Source organism: Gadus chalcogrammus, chromosome 8, assembly GCF_026213295.1.
Source record: "Gadus chalcogrammus isolate NIFS_2021 chromosome 8, NIFS_Gcha_1.0, whole genome shotgun sequence".
NCBI classification, from domain to species: Eukaryota; Metazoa; Chordata; class Actinopteri; order Gadiformes; family Gadidae; genus Gadus; species Gadus chalcogrammus.
In genome coordinates this window covers 12,301,338-12,320,760 of record NC_079419.1, presented here as the reverse complement: position 1 = coordinate 12,320,760, position 19,423 = coordinate 12,301,338, and the positions used below count along the sequence as shown (strand labels likewise).

The window sequence follows — 19,423 nt, the reverse complement described above, 5'->3', positions numbered from 1 at the left end:
AGATAAATAGCTGGGGGCTGGCTATGACATTTCTAACAAACGACACTCGAATTATAGTTCTTTTTACATTTACATTTACATTTAGCAGACGCTTGTATCCAAAGCGACTTACAATAAGTACATTTGTCCGAAGAAAGAGAAGCAACAACATACTGAGGTCTGTACAGTATAGGAATGTTCATAGAAACAACGAAGACATGCTAGGATAACCCATTCCCCTTATTCAACAAAGATAGCTAGGATAAGATGCAACACAATGCTAACTACTATTTTTTGGTGCCAGGACGTACCAACATACAATAAGTGCTTTAGAGGGGTGTCCTTGGGAGAGTAAGGGAGGAGAAGGGCAGGTGGGGGGTAAGGGAAGAGGCTATCCGGATTCAAGGTGAACTCTGAACAAGCAAGTCTTGAGCCTCTTGCGGGAGACGGTGAACGACACTGCGGTCCTGACATTGGCATGGAGCTTGTTCCATCCTTACGGAGCCAAAACATGGACCTATTAAAGAAAGGACAGCGGACTAAAAACATGGCCGCCCATTCATTGATATGAAAACTGCTCGAGGGCGCAGGGCAACATCAAGGAGAGATTTGCTTCCGCATCATGGGAGCCAGCCGCGCCTTGGTGCATGACGTGCCGGATGCAGAAATATACTCGTTAACTTGCATTGTTAGCATTGTAGCATCATAAGCAAGAGGTCTGAGTGAGCACAGTCGCATTGTTTACCGACCATGGAAGTATAAGTTAATAATCCCCCCGATGATTCTCTATATGTGATCTTTAAATGACACTACTCCTGTCATCTGGACAACAATTATTATTTAACCATTATTATGCCGGGACAGAACAACATTTGTTTAACTACGACTCCTTTCAGCTGCCAACTCCTCCTTCTCCTGCAAAAAAATACATAAATACAATAAAAGGTGAGGTGGCGTTTTGAGAGGAAACTTCCATTTTATTATTACATGGTATAAAGATAATTATGAGCCTTTGATTGATATCCAGATTTTTTTTTCAGAGACACATTCCTGTTCCCCACTTGTATTGGAGTGGTTAAGCAGGCTGTGGACGGGTCCCTCAATTCAAGGGGCCCAGAAGTAGATATCCCTTTTCACTCCAATACAAAAAATGGCACCAAATGGTCACCTCAAGGGTTTGGGAGAAGGAGGGGTCGTCAGCTGAAAGGAGTCGTAGTGAAACAAGTGTTGTTTTGGCCCGGCATCCGAGAGAGATCAGTTAACTTCTCGTGTCCGAGGTTTTCTTTTACTTAACATGAATGATGTTGATAGTTTTTAGGCACTGTGTTCACTTTTAATCACTTAAAGTCGCCGAGGGATGTGTAGACAGACCTCTCGCTTATGATGCTACAATGCTAACAATGCGGCGTGCCTGGGTATATTGTAAGGGTCCTGATCTCATGGTATGCTCACCAGAAGATGCAGATTAAATGGGGAGATAGTATATCAGCCCCCTTTTGAGTTGGCAATGGCGCTAGGCAGGGAGGAATCCATACACAGGGTGTATGGACCTTATGTATGCAGATGATATGGTAATTATTAGCCCAAGTAGTGCTGGACCTTTAATATGTAGAATCAAGCAGGATAAAAGGCTCAATTTCCCTGCGTTCAAACTGTCTGGCAATATTCTTGAAGTATTTAGAAGGATTAAAGACCTTGGAAATTTTTGTGCATATTGTACACCACTTTACTGCGCTCAATTATGGTCAAGCTACAAAAAATCTAGCATGCAGAGGCTGAAGTTGCATACAATGATGCTATGCACATTGTGCCCAGAGGGGGCAGTGCCAGCCAGTCACTGCAGGAGTGAGCACATTCCATGTACTTTTAAGAAATCTTATGTTTAAGTTATGAAACGATTGGAGGAATCTGGGAATAGTATCATTGTGGTTCTTGTAAATCCCACTCTGAGCTGTGCTCGCTATACCTCCAGCCTCAGGATGCACAGGCTGAAATGTTTGTATATGAACTGACTTTTTATATTTTTGTACTGTATTTGTCTTGTGCTATCTATGGACCTGAGTCTGAAACAAAGTTTTCAATCAATCAATCAATGCTAGACAACGAGAATAATTCTGCATTCGGCACGTCATGCACTAGGGCGTGGCTGGCTCCCATGATGCGGAAGCAAAATCTCTCCTTGATGTTGCCCTGCCCCTTTGAGCAGTTTTCATAGGAATGTATGAGCGCCATTTTTTATCCGCTGTCCGTTCTTATAGGTCCATGGCCAAAACAGAGATGAGTTGTGAAGCTACATTACTTTTTACGGAACAGTGAGCTCTAGCGGTTAGAGGCTGCCTCACAACGATCAAGTGACCACTAGGGGCGGTGGTGGCCACCACACGCTTTTGGAGGTATTCAAGACACGCCTTCATCTACATTGGATGTAGTCCAACCTGGATAAGCAGCAACACATACAGGACTGCTAGGAATACGTTTGGAAATCAGCGAAACCCCGTCGAGCCCATAATCACATGACGTGAGCATAAAGTCACATGAGAAGGAAGTGTGTAGGGTATTTCACAAGGGAATTTGCGTGCAGGGTTCAAGGTAAGATCTTATCATCCTCGCAGTCGCTACTCTATTAAATAATCGAATCGATGTTAGTGGGTCAGAGCTTGCAATCATATTAAAGATATTGATACATTCACTGCACTCATAGTAACAGTAACATTACCAGAGGCAAGTCTAGAAACAGTTCTTAAACTGAACATACTGTACGATCTCGCCTGGGACAGAGGAATGTCCTGTTAGGAGAATGACAACAAAACACTGTGGCCGTAACCCACGCCAAAAATATTCCGAAAAATTGCAAGAAATTCACCGAGACTTGCAAGACTCCACATCCACTCTCCACACCCAACCAACAAACAAATCAATTGATTGGCCAACACAGATTGACAGGTTAAACATTCCAATCAGTGCACAAAATCCAAGGCGTCTATGCAAGCTCGCCACAACATTTTCATGTTAATCTTTAGTTGGTAAGCATACTGTTGTTTCCAGATGGCATTGACCCTGGCCGACAGGGCTATTGGAGCCATCGTTGGATCCGCGGTGGCAGACTCTGCTGGTAGGCTACATTATATTCTGAATATCAACTTTTGTAAGACTGACTCAATGTAAAAAAACAAAAAAACATTTACCGTCAATGAGGCTTAACAAACCACTTTGTGTGTTTAACGTGATTGTTTTTGTCTGTTTGTTTAATTGTGTGTGTCCACTGCGTAGCCCAACCGCTACACTGGGTGTACGACCTGCAGAAGCTGAAGGTCTTGCTGGCCAAGCAGCCTCACCCTGAGTTCAACCCTGAGTCCGTCAACCCCTTCTACCGCAGAGACACCGGGCAGCAGAGTTGCTATGGAGACCAGGCCTACGTCTTGCTGGAGTCTCTGGCCGAATGTGGAGGTAACGGGCGACCACTCTCAAAATCACATAATGTCTAATGTAATTTGTCCACAAGTTTCCGCATTGATTGATTGACTGAATTTCACTGTGGATGATGTTGCTACTGTTTAAAGAATGATGACATTCTTTTCCCCGATTTGGACCAGGACTGAATGTCGAAGACTTGAAGCAACGGACACTGAAGGCCTTCGGGCCCGGCTCAGAGTACGACACGCCGGTCAACGACCCCTACAAAGTCCCTGGAGGTAAGGCCCCTTCTCTAACACGAAAGCAGGGGATGGGTCCATCATTGCTAACTGAAAAAATGAACAAAACAAATGTATGATTTAAGGACCGAAACCTCAACTGCCGATCCAGGGCCCTTGGAGACACGCCAGTTTAAAGGGCTTCCTGAAGAACGTGGACGCAGGCAAACAGGATACAGGTAGGACAGGAAGAACCATCTACCCTGTTCAGTTTTTTTTTTTTTTATGTAATCGTGCATCACAAGTCTTGTAGTTGCTGCAATTTAGATCGTATGCTTTGATTTTTTTCTAAGGCTCACCTGTACATTTGTTTGTTTGTAGATCTGTGCGTATTCTTCTGGATTTAATTGTTGTTCCTTCGTCATTTTTACTGCCCCTGTACCTCTGCTACCTTGACAACCAAAGCTACCATCCGGGGATAAAGTTGATCTTACCTTAAGTAGCTTGGGCAAAAATGTGCCTACAATAAATGTAGAGACATGGGAGACCTGTCATCCGTCTCTTCCTCTTCCTCCCTGCAGGCTGTGAGACGGACGGGCAGATCGACGGCGTGGCCAAGCTGGCACCCATAGTGGCGTTCTACGCAGGGAAGCCGGACATGCTGGAGAAGGTGGAGAGCGCCGTGCGTGTCACCCAGAACAACGACGCCTGCGTGGTTGAGACGCTGGCAGCGGCGAGGTGGGCACCTGCTTGGCACAGGATCCCACCCCACTGGAGGCACCTCTCTATGATTATCGGTTACTGTTATTGATGAGGTCAGGAGGATGTGGTGGTGAAGGAGTTTGATTCCCAGATGGAACGATAATGGGTTCCTGCCCCATGCCTACACCTACCTGTGGCCCTGACATCCTGGAGAAAAATGCCAACGGCTTATTTGCTCCTTAGTGACTGAATTCTCGTGTGTGTGTGTGTGTGATTTATTTTTCAGGATTTTGGAGTATTTCATCCTAAATGGTTCTGATCCTAAAGCGCTGGACTGTGTGATGGACCAGCTCAACGACCCGAACAGAGCTCACCCTCAAGATGGGGACAACGACAGCTCTGGTGTGTGCGGCCCTCGCAACGTCACGTGACTTGGTGGTCACATGACAGTCTATTACTTTTATCTGACCATATTTGGCCGTTTTGTATGAATGGGTCCAGGTTAAATATTCTTGAATGCTTACATTAGCAGGGGAAAGAGTAGGTAAATGTAACATGAGGGCTTGGGTGCTCCACACGGGACACAAAAATCCTCCAAATATGCGCAGATCATCATATTGCTGCTCTTAACTGTATCTACCCGTTGAGCCATTCAGATTTTGTTTGATTTTGAATCATTTTTTGTGTGGGTTATATTTGTACTGTTTTTCAGGCCATATTGATGAGGTGAAGGACTTCATGTCCAAGTCTCCCCAGGAAGTCATCCCGGCTATGTTTCCCAACTCCTGAGGTATCTTCACTTCTTCCTTCTCCATCTGCATGTTCTGCAGAACCCAGTCAATCTGTTATGCTAATATTGTGAATTTTAGGCATTTAAAAAAATATATGCCATTGTTGATTAAAAATGTTGTGGTTTTATCCACACCCTTCCCCATGTGTGTGATGATGATAATGTCGTGGGGGTCCGTGCAGGTTTGCCGGGTGCGTTCCAAGCAGCGCTACATGGGGTCCTGACAGCCAAAGGTTATGAACAGGCGGTCAGAGAAACCATGAGCTGCGGAGGATGCACCTGCAGCCGTAGCTCCTTCATCGGGGCCTGCCTCGGAGCGCAGGTGTGTGTGGTTTGTTTGTGTGTGTGTGTGTGGTTGTGTATGTGTGTGTGTTGTATTTTGTAATGAACACAAACTCCTTCGGTACTTTGAGAAGAGTGGGTTGGTAACAATGTGTCAGTGATTCTAAAACTGAACAGGCACCAACCTCCGGGAGGATAAAACTTATTGTGCTATATATAACATCACAGTAGCTATTCTAATATATTTTTTGGATTTCTTTGTCACATATTTATAATTGAATTGGAATATCTATGAAACCATTAACAATAAACTCTATATTATTTTTGTTCTCTATATTTGTCAAGGTTATAAAAGGTGAATTGTATTTATTTATTGTTTTTCTAGATCGGTCTTGAGGGAATTCCTTCTTCCTGGAGAAGCAAGACTCTTCGCTACGGTTCTCTGCTGGAGCTCGCTAAGAAAATCGCTGAGCAACACCAATAGAAGTATCACTAGTTATCAGAATATGTAACTTGTGATCTTCGTGAAACTACTAGAACCTAGAATTGTTAGAGCTTTTGCAGAACAATTAATGATTATTCCTGTTAAAACTTTTGCAAGGCAGGAGTCGGATGTATTTGTTTCTGTGCAAGTGTGACTAGTCAGTGGGTTCATTTATGAAATAAAGTAATACTGCTATTTTGTTTACCATCATATTTTAAAGAGGACCGAAATGAAAACTGAAACTAATTTCATTCAATACTTTGCATCATTACACTGTTTATTTACATTACGATATACTTTATTGTATTATAATATCGCTTTAAATACGATTACATTTACATTAGTTTACTATACTACGATAAACAAAACAATAGCAACTTGGTTGCGCTAGAATTGTCCAGACAGAGCCACCGTCTATCTATCTGACGAAACATTGGAAGTAGTTGTCAGAGATGTCAGGTAAAGGAGGAAAACAAAGTCGCTCAGGAGGCGGCAGAAAGGGTGCCGATGACCAGGAGGAAGAGGAACAGCCGTTGCAGGCTGTTCTTATTGCTGACAGCTTCAACCGGAGGTTTTTTCCGATCACCAAAGACCAGCCAAGGGTAGGTATTCTAGATCGATAGCCGAACAAGCTAACTAATGCTAATGCTAGCAACACTAGTAAGCATGCTGTATCCTCTTGACAGGTTGGGGTTAAAAAATCTCATAAACCCTAATCGATTAGTTACTAGACCGTAATGAATTGAATTCACCGGATTATAGAATTCCCGATTTCAATACATGGATGTTGATATTAACATTACTGATAAATGCAACTCGAACTTTTAAAATCCGCAGGCATTACTCCCACTAGGAAATGTGGCTATGATCGACTATACACTGGAGTTCCTGACATCCACTGGGGTGCAGGAAACATTTGTCTTCTGTTGCTGGATGTCCCATAAAATCAAGGAGCACCTGCTGTAAGTACGGCATATATCGTCTCATCCATGATGATGATAAATCCCTCAATGATATATCCATAACGTCAGTGTTATACACATGCGTTTCTTCAATCAAACCTCTTTATCACGGTTTATAAGTTGCATATTTTTGACGTGGAGTACAATGTAATATAATGGTTGAAACATCTGTCTATCCATCTCTCCCGACAGTAAGTCGAAGTGGTGTCGTCCTACCTCCCCGAACACAGTCCACATCATCACCTCTGACCTCTACCGCTCGCTAGGCGATGTGCTCAGGGACGTGGATGCCAAGAATCTGGTGCGCTACGACTTTGTGCTGGTGTATGGAGATGTGGTGTCGAACATTGACGTCACTCAGGCCCTGCAGGAGCACAAGTAAAGCACTCTTGTATTACTGATTTTGATCTTTAGTCATTCAGCAGATGCTTCTATCCAAAGGAACTTTTGATTGAAGTTTTCGTAAACAGGTTATTGGTCGCCTAAAGGTTTGGCTGCAGACACTGTGGTGTGAACCCAGAGCCACATGAATAAGACTCCAATGCCTACACTATCCTCCTCCGATGGATGATAGTCTAAATCATTAATAATCATTTGGATATTTTAGGGCACTTTAACCAAAGTAGTTTAGACTCTCCCTGTCAACATATTTTCTTAAAAGGCTAATTATTCTTTCAAGGCTACTTTCCCACCTCGATTTAAAAAGGTTCATAGACTTATTTAAGTGTTCCTTATACTCCAGGCACCGCAGAAAGGTGGAGAAGAATATCTCGGTGATGACCATGGTCTTCAAGGAGTCGTCGCCGGGTCACAAGTCCCGCTGCGAGGAGGACGACATCATCGTCGCCATGGACACCAAGAGTCAACGAGTCCTGCACTACCAAAAGACACAGGGACTGAAGAAGCTTCAGTTCCCCATGGTGAATGAACTGGATGTGAAGCAGCAGGCCCTTTATGATATGGTAAAGTGAGGTTTTAGTTTGTGGGCTGACTGGTGACCTTTTACCTTTTTTTCTTTTTGACTCCAGAATATTTTCCACAACGGAAGCGAGGACTTTGAGATCCGACACGACCTGTTGGACTGTCACATCAGCATCTGTTCCCCACAGGTCAGTGTCCCACCAGATACAGGAGCTCTAGAGACAGGCTGAAGAAGTCCCTCTACCAGATGTAGGGACTATGTTGGTCTCCCATCAGATATAGGGTGTTAGCCTAACTGCTCCTAATGAGCTAGTTAATGGGTGTCTCTGTAGAATTGTAAGAGCCCCTGAGTAGGTCAATAAAGGCTGAGTGCTACATGTGTTGCAGTCTGTTAAGGCTACACCTGTTTTGCTTCATGTTCTGTCCTGTTTTTTACCGTTTCTATTTCAGGTGGCTGAGCTCTTCACTGACAACTTCGACTACCAGACCAGGAACGACTTTGTCCGAGGGATGCTGGTCAACGAAGAGGTACATAAGTCAAAGTTAATCCAATTATTATTGTCTTTTTTAAACAGACAAAAATTCAGTGATTGTCAAATGTCAAATGTTGACTCAGTGATTGGTCCAGACACACTCTTCTGCTTGGACCAATCAAGTGGTTTATTATTTATTATTGCTCTCTTTTCTTCCCCATCATCATCCGTTTTAATCGTCCACAGATCCTGGGCAACCAGATCCACATGCACGTCACCAAGGACGGCTACGGCGCTCGGGTCTCCAACCTGCTCATGTACGACTCGGTGTCCTCGGACCTGATCCGCCGCTGGGTCTACCCGCTCACGCCGGAGGCCAACTTCACGGACCGCGAGGGCCCGCCGTGCACACACTCGCGCCACAACGTGTACCGGGGCCCCGGTGTGAGCCTGGGCCACGGGAGCCAGATGGTGGAGAACGTCCTGATTGGCTGCGGCACCAGCATCGGGGCCGACTGTCACATTTCAAACAGCGTCATCGGGAGTAACTGCAGCATAGGTGTGCAGTGCACGTGTAAAGGCTGTCATGGATAATGGGCGCCGGGGGGATTCGGCTAGGCCCCCATCTCCTTATTTTTATGGCCATTTAATTTTCAGTAAGCATCCTTCAGAATCCGGAAGGATTCTGAAGGATTCCTTCCTACCTGTTTGAACTGTTGCCCTCTGAGAGGCGCTACAGGGCAATCAGATCAAAAACAATCAGGCAAAAAAACAGTTTCTACCCAAGAGTTGTTATTTCTCTAAATAATGCAGAATTATAAATTATTGCATTATCATACCAATCTGACCTTTAAAATTGGCTGACATTTTAAAATATATATATTTGTTTTTGAGTTCCTTAACATTCTATATATATTTTAAAAAAATAACCCCTTTCTCATTTAGTTTTTGTTTTAAAAAAACTTTTTTTTTTCTATTTATTTTGAGAGCATCTACCCCAATTTCGTTGCACTTCGTGCAATGACAATAAAGAGAATATGATTCTGAGAAATCCCTGCAAGGCCCTGTGGTGGAAGCGTATGCTGAATGATTGAAAGGATATGAATCAATGCGTGTTGTTCTGTCATCCACAGGGGACAACGTCACCCTGGACTGTGCCTACGTTTGGAACCACGTCACCATCTCCAAGAACGTGACCATCAGCCAGTCAGTGGTCTGTGACCGGGTGGAGATCAGGGAAGGGGTCCGGCTAAACAAACAGTGTGTCCTGGCCTACAACGTAAGCCTAGACCTTCACACAGCCCCCTAAATATAGGCCGTCTCATAGAGTGCCAAATAAAGGTGTGTGTGTGTGTGTGTGTGTGTGTGTGTGTGTGTGTGTGTGTGTGTGTGTGTGTGTGTGTGTGTGTGTGTGTGTGTGTGTGTGTGTGTGTGTGTGTGTGTGTGTGTGTGTGTGTGTGTGTGTGTGCAAATAAAAGCATCACTTTTTCATCAGGACAACTTCATGGATGCAGATTCTAGGTTATAGGTGTACCGTTCGTGTGTGCAGGTCTTGATCGGACCGAACGTCTCCCTACCGGACGGCACGGTGGTCTCCATGCACCACCCAGACGAGGAAGAGGAGGAAGACGACGATGAGTTCCTCAGCGACGGCGACGCAGACGCCAGCCAGAGTAAAGAGAAGAACAAGCAGAAGGGTATGTGTCAGGTTTTAAAGGGCTGATATTATGCCACCTGGTGTGAATAGCCATTACAAGCCGTATGAAAATCTGCCTTTTCCTGCGCTTTAGTGACATGAGTGTGGGACAAGTGGGAGTGTCCACCTAGATGTATGATGGCTAGATTGTGATGCTTGTGATGGCTTACCTCACTCACACCTGGCGGCATAATATCACCTCTTTAAAGTTGAGTGCCAGGAGAGCGAGCGGTCAGTGTCTCCATATCCTGGGGTCTCCGCCTGGTGGTAGTATTGAGTTTATCTTGAGTGAGACATCCAACTCCTTATACCGATATTTCATTGGCTTAATATCCAGTAGCCCACCATCAAACCCACTTTGATGACCCCATTACTATGAAGTGCTCTATTTTCGACCCCCAATGCACTAGCTTTGATCCTACGAAAACAAGTCCCTGAGATCTTTTGTAGTGTTTGTTGTAGTAGTATGTTTATAAGTATGTAAAACGGGTGACATACGGCTGGACAAGTGCCTCATTTACGCAGCATGCATCCTTCTCCCCGTCCAGAAGCTAATAAGGCCTTCTTGGACTGCCTGGTTCTGTCCAGGGTTCAACCCAGCGGAGGTGGGCGTGGAGGGGAAGGGGTTCGTGTGGAAGACCAGTGTTCTGGACGACACAGAGGACGAGGAGCTGTCCCAGTGCCTCTGGGGTGAGTTGGGGGGGGGGGGGGGGGGGGGGGGGGGGGGGGGAGAAGAGCAGACCTGTTGGGCCAATGAAGAACCCCCCGTCAAGAATGCATTTACGAATGAAACGGATAATATATGATATATATACCGTAGATGTTGATTCTGACAGTCCCCCCTTTGTCCCAGGTTTGGTCTTGAACCCTGACCCTGAGAGTGACAGCGAGGCCAGCGAACCCGACGACCCCGACGACCCTGTCATCCCCTCCCCCGAGATGGACGATGTCAAAGGTGAGGGGGTTGTTCTGCCCTGGATACCTCTACAGAGATGTGGGGGGGTTCCCTGGTTGTGGTTCTGGTACCGTCGTCGATTGGCATAAATGGCTTTTCCTAATAACTTTAGGATTTAAGTTGTCTCAAATATTTTCTCTTTTTATCGATGGGAAATGTACCTTTGCTCCTGTAGTTGCCGAAGTTGTCTAGTGTTTAGTTTTTTTCCTGAGTGGTGTATCCTGGGTAATAGAGTTCCCCTCTCCCCCCTGGTGCAGTGTTTGAGTTGGAGGTACTGGGCACTCTCCAGCGAGGCCTGGAGGAGAACATCGGCTGTGACAACCTGGTGGTGGAGGTCAACTCCCTGAAGTAACGGCCTCAACACGCTTCATTCCCCATTTGCAATACAATTGGCCACTATCTGCCATGTTGGCTCCACAGCTAGCCTGACGAGCTCTCTGTCTCCAGGTACGCCTATAACATCACCCTGAGGGAGGTGATGCAGATGCTGACCAGGGTGGTGCTCGAGTTCCCCTTTCAGCAGCAGCAGGGGGTACAGCTCTCCGCGGCCCAGTATGCTACCGTCCTTCTGCCCGTGAGTACTGACGGAGCCTCATAACCGAGTGTTGGACTCACAGCAGGAGGGTACTGGGTTAGATCCCCCGTGTACACAGTCTAACCTGTGAGCGTCCTTGAACAAGATGCCATACGCCATCCTCTTACTGGCATGTCCTATGTGGATAGGGCCTTCTGTGCAACTGCCCGTACCCTATGGAATATCCTACCACTTCACATCCCTTCTGCCCCCTCTCTGACACACCCTACCTCCCCCCCAGCCTATCTCCCTATTCCCAGGGTTATATACATTTAAGTTATTATTATCATTATGTCACGATTATTTTCGCTGAAGGAACAAATTATAACTTGATAACTTGAACTGGAACTTTATTAATAAGATGATTTGATATGAGGTGCACAATATGTTCTCTTGACCGCAAAAGTACCTTCTGAGAGTGTCTTTTGCCGCTTTTCCACTGCATGGTACCAGCTCGACACGACTCGACTCGACTCAGCTCGCCTTTTTTGCGTTTCCACCGCGATCTAGTACCTCAAGTGGCTGCTTTTTCTAGTACCGCCTCGCTCTAGGTTCCAAGCGGCTGAGCCGATGCTAAAATGTGACGTCGGCAGACGGCCGGCCACTGATTGGCCAGAGAGTGTGACGAAGTCACGAGAGCGACATGGCAACCATGCTGGTAACGATAGAACAGCCATAGTAGCGCCGCAGCCAACATATTCCACTTCTTCAACATGCCAGCTAATAATACGAACACGAATACCATCGCATCGATGTTCTCCATTGTTGTTATGTGGGTTCTGTCCATGTGTGGGTTACGTAGGTGTTGTTTGCGTCGCGTACAAAAATACGTCACGGCCCTTTCGCGCAGACGACCCCGCCCACGTCCCGGAGGTACTATTTGCGGTGGAAAAGCACCCGCGCTGCTACCGTGTCGAGTCGTGTCGAGTCGTGTCGTGTCAAGTCGAGCTACATGTGCGGTGGAAAAGCGGCATTTGTATACCACTCAGCAGAGTGGAATACTGTGCAGTAAAGCTCACAGGGTAGACTTGATGGATGAGTCCCTTTTCCTCCTTCATCCCCTCTTTCCACCACCCTCAGCTGATCGAGAGGTGGGCGCCGCTCTTTAAGAACTATGTGAAGAAGGCCCAGGACCACCTGGACTGTCTGTCAGCCTTTGAGGAACACTTCCTGGAGCAGGAGAAACACTGGCCGGCCATGATCAAGGTCAGGACCCATACGATCTCTCTCTCTCTCTCTCTGTCTTTCTCTCTGTCTCTCTCTCTGTGTGTGTGTATGTGTGTGTGTTCTCTAAGGCCAAGAAACGTCATGAAGTCTTCATTAAAGCTTTGATAGTTTGTTTGATATGTAGCTTAGAATCAGGCATCATAATTGAACCTGGATCACTACAAAGAGTATTGACTGTGTTTGGCGCACTATAAGACTGAGCCAAGAGCCTCCCCCTACTTGCTAACCAGTCCCAGATATATCCTTGCAAACTGTGGGTCACTGTGGAGACACCAAGCGGTGGTAACACCATAGTAACGGATCTGACGTGGTGGTCACCAGGTTTTGATGAGCATGTACCAGCTGGAGATCCTGGAGGAGGAGCTCATCATGCGCTGGTTCTCCCAGGGAGCCACCACGGACAAGGGCCGGCAGCTGCGCAAGAACCAGGGGGTAGGTACCCTCAGAACCAGGGGGGAGGTACCCTCAGAACCAGGGGGTAGGTACCCTTAGAACCAGGGGGTAGGTACCCTCAGAACCAAGGGGTAGGTACCCTCAGAACCAGGGGGTAGGTACCCTTAGAACCAGGGGGGAGGTACCCTCAGAACCAGGGGGTAGGTACCCTCAGAACCAGGGGGTAGGTACCCTCAGAACCAGGGGGTAGGTACCCTCAGAACCAGGGGGTAGGTACCCTCAGAACCAAGGGGTAGGTACCCTCAGAACCAGGGGGTAGGTACCCTCAGAACCAAGGGGTAGGTACCCTCAGAACCAGGGGGTAGGCACCCTCAGAACCAGGGGGTAGGTACCCTCAGAACCAAGGGGTAGGTACCCTCAGAACCAGGGGGTAGGTACCCTCAGAACCAGGGGGTAGGTACGCTCAGAACCAGGGGGTAGGTACGCTCAGAACCAGGGGGTAGGTACCCTCAGAACCAGGGGGTAGGTACCCTCAGAACCAGGGGGTAGGTACCCTCAGAACCAGGGGGTAGGTACCCTCAGAACCAGGGGGTAGGTACCCTCAGAATATTATGGTAGGTAGTAGGTACCATAATATCTAATAACACGTGTTGTATAATGTAACACTGAAAAGGCACACTTCACATGCATCTAAAAACCAAGGACTAGCTAACCCAGGGCGACAGTTGAGAAACAGAACCCTCTGACGTCCCCTCTCATCCTTGGTTCTAAAACCAGCTGCAGAAGTTCATCAAGTGGCTGGAGGAGGCTGAGGACGAGTCATCAGAAGACGAATGACGCTGATGAAGAAACCGTCGATCTGAAAGACTGTTTATGGGCATTCAGATGGGAGGGGGGGAGCTCCTCTGGTGCGGAGGTCTTCCTGGCCATCGCTCAACTCTTCCCTGATCCAGAGAAGATGCAATATATCACAGTGTCATGACAGGGCACACGCGTGTGCTCCGGGAATGGCTTTATCCAAATAAATAGGAGACCACCGTGGGAAATGTAGTCATTCTGTTTATTTCATGCTTTTAACACTGTCAAAAGAAAACTACAATCCAGGTAGAAACAATCCCCATTGACTGAATCAAAATTGGCACTCGACAAAACACAACATGGAGTAACAGCAGTATGGTTATAGGCCTGAGTTTGGGCATGCATTGTTGCACTAAACTGTAGAAGCTAGCAAGCAGCGGTGTGCATCATTGTGACCCTCATTGATATTTGATTCTGGGCCCTTTGAGTAGCCCACTCAACCCAGGAGAGACTACACCTTTTCATGCCATGTCATGTTTTTCTTTTAGTTATGGAATGTCCCTTTCTCTCTCCAGAGATTTTCAGCGACACCCGCGAAGGGTCACGGGCCTCTGCCCGTTGCCCATAGTAGCCAGAGTTATTATCTCTCACACGTGTTCCACTCTTTAGCTACAATTCCCTCCGTATAGCTTCACTTACCATGCCGAAACATGCAGACGACTTTATAGTAAATGAAGTGAGTTTAAAGCAACCCGGGATTGGACAACTTTCTTCGAGAATATGCAACAATCCCTCATGGCTTCTCTCGGGAACAAGAAGCCAAAGTTAATGTGCAGGAATATCAGCTAACCAGTGAAGGGTGACTAACATCAGCTTAAAAATAAACAAGATAAAAACATGAAAATGTTGCACGTCGTCGGTCTGAGTGACGTCGTAAACTGGGATCCAATGGAAAATTAAATATGAGCTTTGGAGATTTGACCGCTAGAGGACATCAAAGCAGCGGATTACTAGTTTTTTTTGTGTCATCGTGAAGCTGTCATCGGTGTAACTTGGAGTTTCAACCTTTTAAAATGTGCGTGCCTCATAGCATAGTGTAGCGCTTGTCTGGGACCAGTACTGGAAAAAAGCACTAAATATCTACCTAGATTCGAAGGAGAGGCAGCCTAGGAACCAAATAGAACAAGTTGAACAAATGACCAGTTTACCTAGATTTGCTACCCTCTAGCGGTCAATTCACCAAATAAATTATAAGCAGGTGTTTCTACATTTGGGCGTGTGTTTGTGCGTGTGCGCGTGTTCAAATGGCATATAGCAGCTATGATGCATTATTTATTTATCTACAAATAATGCATAACCTATACCTATAAATATAGGCCTATTGTTTCCTGTGTATGTTCTATTGTGGTGTTACATCTACCTTTAATAAATAACCTTATTTATACTATGTACTTGCTAGATAATGTAATAACTTAAGCATAATGTAATACTGTCAATTTGCCAAAAGCCATTAAATTATCAATCAGCATTTGTATTACATTATCAACAGTTATTACATTATCAGTTTCTATATAAGGCTTGCATTAGGCCTACATTAAACACAGAGGTTACATTCTTCCAAGGCCTATAATGCATAGACTAATTGACTTCAAATGTAACTTAAAGTGAACTCCACATTCATAAACATGCACTCTAGGCCCCAAAGACGTTTTCATGTCAAGTTTTTCTTTAATCATGGAATTCCCTTTAAATTCAAGCAACCCTTTGTAATGTTTGGATTTAACACTCTTACAGGATACACAAGTTGAACCATATCTATCAGAAATATATACCATCACGATGTTATATTCTTCCTTAGTGAAGTTTATCAATGGATAAATGTATCTATTGATAAAGTATGTTGATTAGTATACAAATATACTGTACTATATCAGAGGACATCATTGAGAAGAACTATGCTATCAGACACATGCTCCAGATCTGCGATCCTAGTGATTTAGTTATGGGAATAAGGTATGAGGTAAGGAATGAATACAGTACTTGACATTCTCAGTGATTTGGTGGACGCTTTTATCCAAAGCCTCACAACAGTGTGGATGTTAAGAATGGCAGTCGAACCCCTTCCCCTGGCCGTGTTACTCCCTTGCTCTACCGATTGACCTCAGACAAGGCCATTCTCACCAAGACTCACTTATTGATTAAAGACATAAACTGGATAAAATACACCTGACTAACCCCTGATTAAATAAACGTGTAATTGGCTACTCACAATAGGCACGTCTTAACTGAACAGCCCTCCTCATCCCATTCATATCAACAACCAGCCGAGGTGTGGCTGCCTGCCGAATCCCAAGAAGAGTAGATCATTAATAACAATATCACGGTCTATTTATCGTTGTGTTTCTTGAGGAGGTTGTAGAGAGTTCCCGCCAAAACGGTGGTCCCGACGGCGCCGCACGCCACCGCCAGCGTCTTCCACATGGAGGCGGAGCTCTCGTGCCGCGCCAAGTAGCTCTTGTAGTCCGTGGCGACCAAGATGTACGGACGGCCGTCCTGTGGCGCCTGCAGCCTCATCACCCCCGCCCCCGCCCCCGCGTCAGCCTCCAGAACCAGCTCCCCGAAGCCCGTGACGGTGGCGCCGACCCGCAGCATCTCCTCGCTCTCCTCCTTGGCCACCGCCCTCTCGCCGCTCAGACCCTGGAGGACCGCGCCGGACAAGCCCCCCTCCGCGGCGCGACGCACGCGGTAGTGGACCCGGTCCAGGTCCAGGCCCGTGGCCTCCAGGGGGTTCTGCACCTTCACGTAGACCTCGTCGTCGTGGCCGCCGGGGGAGGTGTAGCCCCCTGGCGCCACCAGGCTGAAGGGGACCGTGTGGTTGGTCTGCGTCCGGTTGGTTTTCCGCGAGTTCCTGGAGTGAGTGTTTGTGTTTGTTAGTGTTTGGGTGAGATTGAGTTCATGCGAGCTAGTGTTGGGTTAGGGTTGAGTTAGGTTTCGACAAGGGCAGGTCTGTACATGTTGAACAAAGTCGACTCGTAACTGAAAAGGTTGTGGCCCTGCTCAGGGTTACCTACAGGTAGCTTCCTACCTGTAGGTAACCCTGGGCCGGAGGCCGGAGGCTCTAGGTAGGAAGCTACCTGTAGGTAACCCTGGGCCGGAGGCCCTAGTTTCCTACCTGCTCATTAATGGCACGTATCACCACAGTCGCTTGGGATGATAGCATCTTCTAAACGGCTAAATAATATTCAGCTAAATGAGTAGGTTCTATAACGTTTTTCAACAGTGTCCCTAACCAATGAGTAGGTAGGGGTTAAGGCATCTTGCTCAATGATGCCCATTGCCTACTACAGGTAGGCTAAGGCCATTGGGGTCAAAACTAGAACCCTTTGGCTGGTAATCCACCACCATAGGTGATAGTAGATCGACTTCCTGCGTGTGGATGTTACCATGTTTTAGACAGAGAGTTCCAGTACTCCCAGTGCTCCTCTTCTGATATCTTCTGGACAACCCCGAAGCTTCGAGGAACAAACTTGCTAGCCAGTGGCTCCCCATCTGGCTGGACCAGACCTTCATAATCAAACCAAACACGGGTCAAGGCAAACAGGTACATGTGCATAGGATGTAAAAAGGGTGCAAACATGATGTAGCCCTACCTTCTACAGCAATGTATTGGAATCGTTTCCGTGTAGCTGACTTTAGTAATTTAAACAAATGTTGATCTGGTTTGAAAATGGGTATTTCCTGAAATGAAAAGTAATGAATACATGAGTATGTTCACTATTTTTCGGTGGTTTCGTTTTGAATTTGTGGGTTGTGTGAAGGGTTCCTTAAGCCTACATACATTTAGCTTTCGCAGTTCTTCTTTCTTGGCCTGGTATAAATTATAAAACAATCCAGAGAAAGCGAAACTGGATCCGACGCCAATCAAAACCAAGGGGTTAATCGGAAATTCACTCATGGTTTTCTCTAAGGAACAAGAAGTTAATGTGCAGGAATATCAGCAAACCAGGTCGTTTTTAATACAAGCTAGCAGAGAGAAGACCTTAAGTAATGCGACAGAATAACTAGCTCAAAACTTACCAGGTATCAGTGAAAGCAGTGAAACAATGCAAAGGATAAAACAGAATATGATCCACAATGATTTCCTTGTTAGTCTGTGTGACGTCGTACACTGGCATCCAATGAAGTATGAAATATGCGCTTTGGAGATTTGACCGCTAGAGGGCATCAAAGCAAAGGATCACTAGGTTCGTTGCGTCATCGTGAGCCCATCAATCGGTGTAACAGCAGTTTCAACGTGTGTGTGTGTGTGTGTGTGTGTGTGTGTGTGTGTGTGTGTGTGTGTGTGTGTGTGTGTGTGTGTGTGTGTGTGTGTGTGTGTGTGTGTGTGTGTGTGTGTGTGTGTGTGTGTGTGTGTGTGTGTGTGTGTGTGTGTGTGTGTGTGTGTGTGTGTGTGTGTGTGTGTGTGTCTCTGACCTGAGGCTCTCATGCATAGCCTATGCAATATACATCACATACAAATGGAATAGTCACTTTAATAACCCCCTCTCGTCTACAATAATTTGAAAATTGTAATTAACACTTTAATCAAACATTTTAATTTGGGACCTATGCTCAATTACAATTTGTAGTTCAATTTAAAATATACTTCTATGCAGAGATCTTTATTATATCAATAAGGCTATGCATTTTAGGGTCCTACATCTTAGGCGACTGGGACAGACTATGATGTCTGAGTTGGGTAATTTACATTGCAACATATTGTTGCAATGTTTAATACAGTTCATTTTTCTTTTTTGATTGTATTTCCCCATCTCCATCCACCACCCCATCATTTATTAATTTATTTGTGATTCGGTCCAACGTCGATGCATTCACGGCTTTGTAGTACCATGTCCTTGAGCGTTGTGACTCAAAAGGTGATGACGCCTCACTTCGGACGATGACGATGACTTGCAGCGTAGGTGGAAGGCAGCCATGAAATATCAAAGACGCAATGATGCATCACCTGAAACATCCATACTGTTCACTCACACTGCACAATGCAAACTGGGGTTTTAACTTCGCTTGCCTCAAGAAGCGACAGAGAGAAAGACTGAGAATGTGGAAGAGATGGAGATAGAGGGGGGAGAGAGAGAGTAGGAGATATCTGATATGCTGTCGTGTCAAGAAAATGAGTCACATTTGGAAGACCGCTGAAGGCCTACTCAGCAGCAGTGAGGACAATCACAGAGTGAGCCAATAGCATAGGGCCTGTTTTATACGTTATGTGGTATAGGGACCCAATGTAGACCTAACGGTCTAGACATAAGAGCTAGAAACTGCTGACAAGAATATCATCATGACTGCCTGTATATTAACATGTCATCCTAAACATATACAGCCTGCAGTTCCATAGAACTGCATACCTTTGTAGATAGTTTTTTTACATTCTTTATTTATTGAACCAGTAATGGTTCAGTGATGGAATTAATATCAATAGCTTTTCCACGATGGTTTGTTAATATTACATAATGGATGATGCACTATGGACCAAAAGTGCAGTATGATGTATGAAA

General features: G+C 45.8%; 3 protein-coding genes across 4 annotated transcripts; 2 read left to right on the top strand and 1 right to left on the bottom strand.

Moving 5' to 3' along the window:
- The first annotated feature begins 2,405 nt into the window (after window positions 1-2,405).
- On the top strand, window positions 2,406-6,090 carry LOC130387103 (crystallin J1C-like). Its single transcript, XM_056596080.1, has 10 exons — window positions 2,406-2,568; window positions 3,025-3,091; window positions 3,250-3,426; window positions 3,573-3,671; window positions 3,758-3,850; window positions 4,193-4,349; window positions 4,600-4,715; window positions 5,026-5,103; window positions 5,286-5,425; window positions 5,771-6,090. Exons 2-10 carry the CDS (start codon window positions 3,025-3,027, stop codon window positions 5,867-5,869), a joined length of 1,026 nt encoding a protein of 341 aa, XP_056452055.1. The 5' UTR covers window positions 2,406-2,568; the 3' UTR covers window positions 5,870-6,090.
- A 104-nt stretch (window positions 6,091-6,194) lies between these two features.
- Window positions 6,195-16,070, top strand: eif2b5 (eukaryotic translation initiation factor 2B, subunit 5 epsilon). Its single transcript, XM_056596060.1, has 16 exons — window positions 6,195-6,471; window positions 6,707-6,831; window positions 7,024-7,209; window positions 7,574-7,751; window positions 7,860-7,940; window positions 8,203-8,280; window positions 8,472-8,784; window positions 9,359-9,504; window positions 9,775-9,922; window positions 10,510-10,611; window positions 10,775-10,876; window positions 11,134-11,224; window positions 11,324-11,450; window positions 12,531-12,656; window positions 12,999-13,109; window positions 13,848-16,070. Exons 1-16 carry the CDS (start codon window positions 6,322-6,324, stop codon window positions 13,905-13,907), a joined length of 2,124 nt encoding a protein of 707 aa, XP_056452035.1. The 5' UTR covers window positions 6,195-6,321; the 3' UTR covers window positions 13,908-16,070.
- On the bottom strand, window positions 14,187-18,034 carry LOC130387105 (mitochondrial ubiquitin ligase activator of nfkb 1-A). Of its 2 annotated transcripts, XM_056596083.1 has the most exons (5): window positions 17,946-18,034; window positions 17,707-17,831; window positions 17,519-17,606; window positions 17,312-17,432; window positions 14,187-16,776 (listed from the first exon to the last, which is right to left on the bottom strand). In XM_056596083.1, exons 2-5 carry the CDS (start codon window positions 17,821-17,823, stop codon window positions 16,254-16,256), a joined length of 849 nt encoding a protein of 282 aa, XP_056452058.1. In that variant the 5' UTR covers window positions 17,824-17,831; window positions 17,946-18,034; the 3' UTR covers window positions 14,187-16,253. The 2 variants fall into 2 exon arrangements, with proteins under 2 accessions (XP_056452058.1, XP_056452059.1); XM_056596084.1 differs by lacking the exon at window positions 17,946-18,034 and having other exon boundaries at window positions 17,707-17,939.
- Window positions 18,035-19,423: the final 1,389 nt, after the last annotated feature.